The 11,292-nt window shown below is 35.1% G+C and overlaps 1 protein-coding gene across 5 annotated transcripts in view; it reads left to right on the top strand.

Annotated features, from left to right (window-relative positions):
- Positions 1–8,508, top strand: part of LOC126772470 (endoribonuclease Dicer) — a 65,267-nt gene extending 56,759 nt beyond the window's left edge. For all 5 annotated transcript variants that reach the window (XM_050492850.1, XM_050492848.1, XM_050492845.1 and 2 more), the window contains exons 28-34: positions 2,690–2,881; positions 2,954–3,058; positions 3,474–3,629; positions 4,354–4,565; positions 4,754–4,907; positions 5,567–5,751; positions 6,473–8,508. In XM_050492850.1, coding sequence (XP_050348807.1) covers positions 2,690–2,881; positions 2,954–3,058; positions 3,474–3,629; positions 4,354–4,565; positions 4,754–4,907; positions 5,567–5,751; positions 6,473–6,629 — 1,161 coding nt within the window. In that variant the 3' untranslated portion in view covers positions 6,630–8,508. The remainder of the gene's footprint in view (positions 1–2,689; positions 2,882–2,953; positions 3,059–3,473; positions 3,630–4,353; positions 4,566–4,753; positions 4,908–5,566; positions 5,752–6,472) is intronic.
- Positions 8,509–11,292: the final 2,784 nt, after the last annotated feature.

Raw genomic sequence — 11,292 nt, 5'->3', positions numbered from 1 at the left:
GCACCGTTGGTTTTGTAGTGGGTATTCCGATGTTCGGGGCGCACTCGGCGCCTTTGATACCAGCGAGCCCCACATACACCTCCACTGTCGTAGGGGAAACGCGTAATGCGTTTTTCAAGCGCTAAAAAAAAGCGAATGTAACTTATATGACTCGATCAGATTTGATTGATGCCTAGAGTTACACCAATTAGAGGTCAAATTATATAAAATATATTCAATTAAGTCCACTTGTGAATCGTCGTTTTACAGAATTAAATTACATAAAAAGCTAGGCAAAAATGTACGTAAATTCTACCGAGATGAAACAGCAAGGCAATCAGTACTTATACATATATCAGTACTCTTTGTACCGACGATTAAATCACGTTGGTGTGGTAATTACATACTATTAAATATATTATTATTAGTAGCAGTATTTCTTTGTACAACATTGTGTTTATTTATTTATTGGCGGTACAAACAACGAACATAATAATACAATTTATTGTTTATCAATTTCATATTATACATATAATTTTTTCCGTAGTATTGTTTTGATAAATAATCATAGTTTGGAATGTAGCGCTTGTAATGTATTTGTAAATGTAATAATACTGTAAGTAGGTCAAAAAACTTAGTTTTAGAATTTATTTGCTGTGTCTCGTCCTGCCTTTAAGTATTAAATCAAAACTCACATTCTTCGTGTCGTCTTCGCTCAAACGACTCACGCGATGCATTATATGCGGATACCCTATTTATATTTTTTATATGAATTAAAGCCTTCCAATCAATATGATGGCTGGAAAAATGACAGAAACTTTATAACTAATTAAAAAATGATATCTTTAGATGTCATATATTTTGAAAAGTGATCGATTGCATATAATCTATATATTTAAAAAATACTCAAACGTTTTTAAGTTAAAGCCATAAACGTTAATAACGATAAAATTTAATGAAAGTATGTAAGCTTTCTCTCGTTTTGCATAATTCGTTGATGACGTCATTTGTCTCGCATCGTCGAGCCGAGATCGCATCTATGGGCTGGTTCGTTTACTATAGTTATGTAGAAACGTGTTGATATTAAATTAAAGTAATATTATATTAATCAACTATATGTTTTTGTTTTAGAATTTTCGCAAAAATATGCGAACATTACATAAATTTCAAGTCGATTTAAGAGTTGCATTCCTAATTCAAAGCCCTATCAGGATAATTCTCTTGATCTTGTTAATAATATTAGATATTGTTAATAATAATAAATGAAATAAGTGCAAGAATTATAGAATTTAACTATACAATCGTCACACACCTTAAAAAGGATTATTATTAGGTTATTCATAATGTGAAATAACATAAAAACAACATGAAATAAATTAAATGTTTAATATAAAGAAAACAAAATTGTTAATCAAATATATGCAAGTCACATTTCTCATTAATTAAGTCATTATTTTATGAACAACGTTACAGCATAGTTTATTCGCTAAACTCTATACCGTCTAGAACAGCGATACAAATCCTTTTCTTTATAGAGCACACACGTGTCAGTCATGGTGTACTTTTTTTTTGTCGCTGGAAAAACACATTACGCGTTTCCCCCACGGGAACAGTGGGGGGGTATGTGGGGCTCGCCGATATCCGAGGCGCCGAGTGCGCCGCGAACAACAGAATACCCATTAAAAAACCAGCGGTACAGCGGTGGGCCGCAAACAAAAAATATTTATAGCAAACAAAAAGCAGACAAAAATTAAACCGAAACCTATGAAATCGGAAATGATTTTCGGGATTATTACAAATTAAATTAGACGAGCCGGTTGGCGTGGTTGTTAGATACTTGCCTTTCACGCTAAGGTTGTGGGTTCGAATCCCACCCAGGACAGATATTTGTTTGCATGAACATGTCTGTCTGGCTGGGTGTGGGTCTGGGTGTAATTATCTATACAAGTATGTATTTACAAAAGAAAAGTAGTATATCAGTTGTCTGGATTCCATAGTACAAACTCTGTTTAATTTGGGGTCAGATGGCTGTTTGTGAATAATGTCCCAGGATATTATTATTAAATTAAAATCATTTCATGACGTTTCAATCACTTTGCAGTGTCAGCAATCTGTTTGTGGCCAACAAGCAGTTGTTTCTTTCAAATTTAGGTTTTAATAAAAACCTTTGAAATTTAAAATAGTTGAAAATAAAGTAAAATCAGGTGGGCCAACGACAAAATTCCGGCGGGCTGCAGGTTGAGTACAGCTGGTCTAGAAGCTTGTAATTTATAGGAATTAATTTTGCAAAAACTACGAACCTATAGTATCGGGGTCTTTGACGCGACTAATGTTCCTAATTAATGGAATTGAAAAAAAAAACTAGCATATTCCAATAGCAGGATTAAAGAAAAATGAACTACTTTGAGCTTGAATTTACATGATATTTAAACTAATTAATAATTATAATTAATTTAATAAAAATTATGTTGTTAATGTAAGATGAATTTTTAATCAATACAATAAAATAATTATATTATATATTTTTTATAATAATTGATTTATTTCGTAATAATACCTTCGACTTTTTATTGTTAGGAAACAACGCGTTTTTCTTCTTTACAACTATTATTCGTTCTCGTTAAATCTCTTAGAACTTCATAGAATATACTTCATTTTGTCTCATTGTTTAAGTATTAATAAAATGTTTACTTATATTTTCCATTCGCAGATACGGCCAACCTTCATGATAGGCATGAACTTCCCTCAAGCGGACGCTTTGAGCGGTACACTGTCCTCTGAAAGCAAATTAATGATGGAGCAGCGCTTCGCCGACTGTGACAGGACAACTGAACACGAGCCCCAGGGCCGAGCTCAGAATGCGATGCAATGCTATATAAATATACAAGCTGTATCGGACAAGGTATAAAAAGGCCTTTTTCTTGTATAATATGTATCGTTATAGTGGTTTTTAATAATAATGACATACTTTTAGTCTGTGGCTGACTGCGTCGAGGCTCTGATTGGTACCTACCTTATGAGCGGAGGGATATCAGCGGCTATTGGCTTCTTGGAATGGACGAGAGTGCTGCCTCCAGAGGTATTATGTTATTTGATTAACTTGAACTCATTTACAACGTCGCTTTGTACATAGTCGTTAAATAAAGTTTATTTTGTTGCCCCTGGGCTGGTATTATAAGAAATATAAACCAAAGTTTTCTGAGCCTTGACGATAATTTTGGTATTTAAAATGTTATGTCCTTTGTACCTATGAGTGGGTTTTCATCATAAATGCCAAATAGCGTTACTTAGTATTGTTGTGATATGTTTTGGAGGGTGAGTGAACTAGTGTTACCAAAAAGACACAATTGTAACTTCTGAATTCTCAAGGTTGGTGGCGTGTTGACAATGTCAGGATGATACCATTGTCTGCGATTAGTGGCGACCAATACCATGAGTAGCTGTATATATATGTACATCTAAAGAGGTTGCAAGGGTTTTTTTTTTCTTTCTAGGACAACGTTAAACAGTTTCTCCATAAGAAAGTGGATACGGTGTTAACACAGAAGAGGACCACGGAGCAGGAAATCGACTGGCTTCTTAATAATTGTCGCACTGACATTGAAACAATTATTGACTACAAATTTAAAGATCCATCTTTATTATTGGAGGTAACTTATAACCTATTATATTATATAACAGTCATATATATGACTGTTAAACATAAAAGTACCTTTTTCTAATGCATAATCATATATGTTTTCTTATAATTTTAGTACTTTTTTCGCCGATTGATTTTTTTATTATAAAAATGACATCATTTATTATTTAATTTTGACATTTTTAATAATTACTGATGATTTTTTGTTACTTTTAATTTAAATTTGATTAGATTGAATCTGGAAGTGCTATGTACACTTGTAATTGACATGCATATTAGATATACTATAATTGTTTTATAATTTTTTTTAATACTTGTATGTTGTAAGTTTGCTATTACAAATAAATAAATAAATTCATAAAGTCTGTCTTTGTTACCCTTCTATTTTTTTTATTAAATATCAATAGGCAATATTTGTGTCATTGATTAACTTAATTGCTAAATTTGATTTTATTTCATTATAATAGCTAAAAGAAAGTAACAATTAATGTACATTGCAAGCATTAACTGCAATTGCCTATGTGGATGCAGTCAGATTGCTTTTCACGCACACCTTTCAGCCACATTCTGTCGAGAGATTATCTTTTATAATCTCGTTTAGACACATGTCCCGACCATTTAATAGCCTTACAAACCATGAGGGTATAATTGCCCTAACATTTTATCCTAAGTTGATTTTAGATGAATATGTATAACCTTTGGATAAGAAATAAGTATGTCTCACAATTTTTCAGGCTCTATCTCACGCTTCGTATATACGGAACCGGCTCACGAACTCCTACGAACGGTTGGAATTTCTCGGTGACGCCATATTGGATTTCCTAATAACGGCGCACATTTTCGAGAATTTCGGTAAACTAACGCCGGGAGATCTAACCGACCTGAGATCTGCTCTTGTGAACAATGTCACATTCGCCTCCTACGTTGTCAAGCTAGGACTGCACAAGTAATAATGCCTATGATTTTTATTACCGTTTTACCAAAAAAGTTTGGGCAAAATTATGTACCACCAATACATTTTTATCGTTATACCAAATGTGGGACTATTAATAATTAATTTGAAAAAAAAAATTATTTCATAAAATATCACTTGACTAACAATTGTTTATTAATCATATTATTTGGTACCTGCAGATTCCTGTGTTTCCAAATGAACCCGGTGCTGGAGACGTCCATCAAGACGTTCGTGGAGCACCAGGAGGAGCGCGACCACGAGATCGTGGAGGACGTGCTGTACCTCATCGACGAGGAGGACTCCAACGTGGCGCAGTACATCGACGTGCCCAAGGTAGCCACTTGCGTACACACGCCGTCGGTGCTACACGTCACATACATACATACGTTGTAGGTCGGAGCATATGATTTGAATCAAATATTACGTTATTTGTAACCGTTTAATCGCTATCACACGTCTGTGTAGAAATTTGATTTATTTGGTTAGTGTCGGTGGTTGTTGAAACTTAAAGTAATATGTGCATTTAAGACTATTTAAGAGACGATATCCCCTGGAGAGGAGGTATGATAAGCTTATTCAGAGACGCTACTCCAATGCCGGTGGTGGATACACATGTGACTGAATTTCGTCAGACACAATACCATTCATTCATCATATATTATAACGCCAAACAGCAACACTTAATACTTTTGTGTTCCGGATGGAAGGTGAGTGAACCGGTGTAAATTTGGGGACACAGCATCGTAGTTCCCAAGGTCGGTGGTGCATTGCTAATGTAATGAATGGTTAATATTTCTGAGCTCGACCACTTACCTATTTTTGTAGTGTACAATAAATACTTTTATAAAACATGAAGGTTTCCACGAAACGTTTTCCTTTATCGCCGAGTGCGAGATGATTTATATACAATATTAAGTTAACAGTTAATGTCACCTCGGCCCATTTGTTAGTCCAAGTGAAAACTCAATTGAATTATGTAATATTTTTTACAGGTTCTCAGCGATATATTCGAAGCAATAGTTGGAGCGATATACTTGGACTGTGGGGGGAACCTGAGCAAAGTGTGGTCGACTGTTTACAAGATAATGCATAAAGAGATAAACAACTTCTCGATGTGCGTTCCGAAGCAGCCGGTCCGAGTTCTGATGGAGATGATCCACGCTTGTCCGAGATTCGGGTCAGTTTGCATAGTTTTGTTATAAAATGTTTAATCGGAATTGTCATTGGTCAATATTAGCCGATGACGCAATAGGTAACCAATCAGCGTGCAGTGTTTAGTTAGATTAATAATTCTGAGTTGCTTACCTTTTCAGAATCTGACGGTAGACATAAAACGAATTACATGTCTATCTAGAGTTTTTATTGTCTTATGATATGACATATAACTTACACTAATATATAATTTGCTTAAATATATAAGGCTTTATATATTAAAGCTATTTTGATTCTGTAAAAATTTGTTTGGGCTGTTTATAAACTCATTGTTAGAGCTTAAGACTCCTTGAATACATACTTGCGGCTGAGTCACAATATCTCAATTTGACTTGTAAATAACAGTTATTTTTTCAATATCGCCATTTAATACAAAAAAAAATGCGTTAAAAACATATAATATTTATAACAAGATTAATAATTTTACGATACGAAATTGTATAGGTTTTATATAAGATAAACAGCCTAGCAATGCTTTGAAAGACAAATGTTAAATCAATAATAACATAAAAAGATACATCTGTGTTTGTCTGTGCCGTTAAGATCTATTGATAATTAGAATAAAGTTTTTGCGATGATATCCAAAATTTCATAACCAGATAATACATTTTGTTTTTTTTCCAAAAAACGACAATCAGTCTCCCAAAAAGATATATTATTCTCTAATAATTATTTTATATTTTCAGTAAGCCGCAGCAAAGCACCTCTACAGTACGTAAGGTGATAGTACCAGTGAACTTCTCCAAGGAAGGTAAACAGCATACGGCGTACGGTATCGGCACCAATAAGTCGCAGGCGAAGCGAGCTGCTGCTAAAGTGGCCCTCAAGATTCTCGGAGCCTGATCGCATTCACGTGGGAGTTGCAATATTTATAAAATAAGCAATCGAGACACAGTGGAATCTTAAATTGTATACTAACCAGACAGACATTCCCCAGTCATGCCTCCTTCATCAGATCAAGGTTAACTTTATTCGTTATTAAACGACTCGTTTTCACAATTTTGGAATATTTATTAAAGAAACTAAAAAAATCTCGTCGATTTTTCACTATAGCCGATTCGAATGGTAGGAGGACAACATCTGGTTTGATTTGGTATGATTGATCTTTTTTTTTATATAGAATAGGAAGACGGACGAGCATATGTGCCACTTGATGGTAAGTGGTCACCAACGCTCATAGACATTGGCATTGTAAGAAATGTCAACCATCGCTTACATATCCAATGCGCCACCAACCTTGGGAACTAAGATTTTATGTCCCTTGTGCCTGTAATTACACTGGCTCACTCACCCTTCAAACCGGAACACAACAATACCAATTACTGCTGTTTTGCGGTAGAATATCTGATGAGTGGGCGGTACCTACTCAGACGAGCTTGCACAAAGCTCTACCACCAGTCGAGTGGTCACGTGAAAAACATGCATTTCGGATGTCGGTGAAGTTGTTATCGGTGCTTTGTAAGTAAAATTAATGTCGATATAAGTAGTTAATTGAAATAGTGTTGAATTATAAATAATATTAAATCAAGAATTGTGTGTGTGTGTACCGTCCGTAACAGCCTGTGAATGTCCTACTGCTGGGCTAAAGGCCTCCTCTCCTCTTTTTGAGGAGAAGGTTTGGAGCTTATTCCACCACGCTGCTCCAATGCGGGTTGGTAGAATTCACATGTGGCAGAATTTCAGTGAATTTAGACACATGCAGGTTTCCTCACGATGTTTTCCTTCACCGTAAAGCACGAGATGAATTATAATCACAAATTAAGCACATGAAAATTCAGTGGTGCTTGCCCGGGTTTGAACCCACGATCAACGGTTAAGATTCACGCGTTCTTACCACAGGGCCATCTCGGCTTTTTGTACAGTATATCAAAAATCACATGAAATATATGAACCTATGGTATGTTTATCGCTGTCCTCCGGCCATTGGAATGTAATATAGATGAATAAAGGAATAACAAAAAACGTTCGCATTTATATTATTCAGATGAAGGATTCACAATTGTTTTTTATATGATAAGACTCGGGACGAGATATAGTAATAGTACTGCTTACAGGGCTTCGAAGTACGAGTAGAAAAACCAGGATCGATAACCAAGTTTCAAAATATTTTAAAAGTAATACGTAAATGCAAGCATTTGCTCTAGTTTGTAAATAAAGTTGAAGATACTTGGGCGGTAAATCAATCCGTATCCTCTTATAAATAACTGAGGGGGGCGGGTTTTGGTGAAAAGGAGTTGTCCTCCCTTGCAGTTCAACCTTGCCCTACACTAAATTTCATCAAAATCAGTTAGTTTAGTCGTGAAAGTGTAACAGATAGACGAACGTTACATTCGCATTTATAATATTAGTATATAAGAGTACAGTAAGTATTTTCATTTCGTAAATACGATTATACTCCTTATTTATTGGGTGATATGGATCAATTTTCACAAGAGAGTATTTCCCGCCCGTACTTCGAAGCGAAGCCCTGGTTTTAAAACCTGGTAAGTTTACTGAAGTCGCATCATTCCTTGACCAATTTCCTTCGTGTCTCCGCCACCCTTTAGCGATCTCGTCCTCAACACTGGTAAGACCACAAAGCAATTAATCTTATTGTATTTACTTTTACCGTCAAAATTATATTGAGTTGTTTAAAAAATTAAATATTATTTGAAAGTTTGTTATAAATCTTATACATATTGTACCAAATATTTTTATATTTTAATACATAGGTATTAAAGTATTAAGTTTTTTTTTTTAATATTATTACTTTTCATCTGTAGACTAGTGGCTTTAAGCGGTGGTGACCATTTACCATCAGGTGCGCCACGCGCTTGTCCTTCCTATTAAAAAAAAATTAATTAATAGTATAAACAATTTTTTTTTGGTATTAGTAAATTTTGTTGTAATTGTTTGGGGCCTTTAATTGTCACAATTATCATTTCACTGTTTCAACAATACCAAATACTGCCGTTTCGCGGTAGAATATCTGATGAGTGGGTGGTACCTGCCCAGATGAGCTTGCACAAAGCTCTACCACCGGTTATGTTAGTAAGTGGTGGGTTCGATTATATAACGCTTTTATTAAAATTTGCTAGTGTTCGATCTTTTGTTATTTGATTCAGTCGTACCGGAATTTGTCGTTTTATTGATAAAGTGTACAAAGTCTGCGAGCTTCAAGTGCTTCAGCTTCTTTTTTTTTACACTTAATAGGCAATTGTTTGACTGTTGACTTGCCTGATCTTAAGCATCGACACGATCTAAGATGTAGCACGCTTGCCTAAAAGAAACCTGTTCACTCTGGATTTAACTTTTACTTCTAACCTACAACACTAGAAGCCGTATTAATGTTAAGACAAAACAATGGGATTCATAAAATGAGATATTTTTCGTCTCGTTAAAAATAAAGATGTCCCGTTATAATTGAAAAACGTGAGTTGATAAATGTGATAAGTAACGAATTCGTAATTTTAAAGAAATGAGTACCAAAGATTAAATTTTGCGAATATTTGAAATTGTGTGATTTTGAAATTTAAATACATACTATGATGTGTCCATAGATAGCGTTGTAGTTATTTATATTATCGGTGAAAAATTAAATAATATATAAGCTTATAAAAAAATGATTAAGTAATAAGAAATAGGAACATAACATTGTATTATTATTATTCTTTGTTTATACACAAATTTACTGTTAACGTATTAATTGTCATTGATTTAATTGACATAAATCTTGCTCACACGCAGCCTTGAGAATATCAAGATGAGATCATATAGACATTTTTTAGTATTTTTTATAGCTTTAACGTATTCCTAAAAAGCACGTTAATCCGTACGTGTAATCACTGCAACTGCCTTGTTGGTCCAGTGGCTTGATGTAAGGCCGCAACCCGGAGGTCCTAGGTTCAATTCCCAGGTCGGGCCAATAAAAAGTTATTAGGTTTTTCTGTCAGAAAATTCTCAGTAGCAGCCGGGAGTTTGGAAGTTGGAAATGTGTACACTCCCGTGCCTCGGAAAGCCGTTGGTCCTGCGCCTGAACTCTTTCCGGTCGTGTCGGATTGTCGTCCCATCGGATTATGAGAGTTAGGGAAGAGAGAGTGCACCTGTGTTTGCGCAAACACTTGTGCACTATAATATCTTCTGCGTAGTTGGCTAATCTCTCTTGAGATTAGCCGCCGTGGCCGAAATCGGTCTGGAGGACATTATTAATCGCTGCAAATAGAAAATGAATAAAGTTAGTAGAACACATCTTTCATGAAAATCATAAAGTAAAATAACATCAGTAATTTTGACATCAAATTAAAAAAAAGTTACATCACGTTCACCCACTCATGCCTTTAATTCTGGATTCCATTCAAAACATTCGGCTTTCAGGTTTTGTAGATGTAAGCATGAAATTAGCTTAATGTACATTTAGCGAAATCTGATACGAGAGTTATTTAACTGTCGAGTGTTTGAAGATTCGTTTTCTCAAGCTTTTATTTAATTTTTAATTACATACAATTGTGGATCAAAACTTACGACTAGTACTCCACCGCACTGTCTCAATGTGAAATGGTGCATCTGCTCTGCAGTAGCTCTGAATAAGCCGAGATGGCCCAGTGGCAAGAACGCGTGAATCTTAACCGATGATCGTGGGCTCAAACCGGGGAAGCACCACTGAATTTTCATGTGCTTAATTTGTGATTATAATTCATCTCGTCCTTTACGGTGAAAGAAAACATGTGTATAATTTCACTGAAATTCTGCCACATGTGTATTTCACCAACCAGCACTGGAGTATCGTGATGGAATAAGCTCCAAACCTCCTCAAAAAGAGAGAGGAGGCCTTTAGCCCAGCAGTAGGACATTCACAGGCTGTTACGGCACGACTGAAGAACAAACTCAAGACTAAAACACGTTCGTAAAAAGTCAGAAAGTGATATGCGACATAGACTGGTGGTAGAGCTTTGTGCAAGCTCGTCTGGGTAGATACCACCCACTCATCAGATATTCTACCGCAAAACAGCAGTACTTGGTATTGTTGTGTTCCGGTTTGAAGGGTGAGTGAGCCAGTGTAATTACAGGCACAAGGGACATAACATCTTAGTTCTCAAGGTTGGTGGCGCACTGGTGATGTAAGCGATGGTTAACATTTCTTACAATGCCAATGTCTAAGGGCGTTTGGTGACCACTTAGCATCAGGTGGCCCATATGCTCGTCCGCCTTCCTATTCTATAAAAAAAAGACCATTATAATTATAACATTACAATAATACACGCATGAAAGTAGTATATCGTAAAGTTCGGTTGTATACATTTCACGGTTACTAATGAAGTGATTTCTTACAGAATCACACTACTGTGCTCGCGACAATCGTGTACTTCAATGTGTTTGATTAAGTAGAGTTAAATAAAAGCTTGTATTAATATATATTTTTATTAGAATGATACTATTTTTATGAATACATTATATTTTATGCTACTTGGTGTTATTTCATTTTAATATACACTTAATAATCCGATGTAGGATTTAAAAAAATCAATTA

Source organism: Nymphalis io, chromosome 12, assembly GCF_905147045.1.
Source record: "Nymphalis io chromosome 12, ilAglIoxx1.1, whole genome shotgun sequence".
NCBI lineage: Eukaryota > Metazoa > Arthropoda > Insecta > Lepidoptera > Nymphalidae > Nymphalis > Nymphalis io.
Note: the sequence above shows the minus strand (reverse complement) of the source record. Positions and strands in the feature narration are given on the sequence as shown.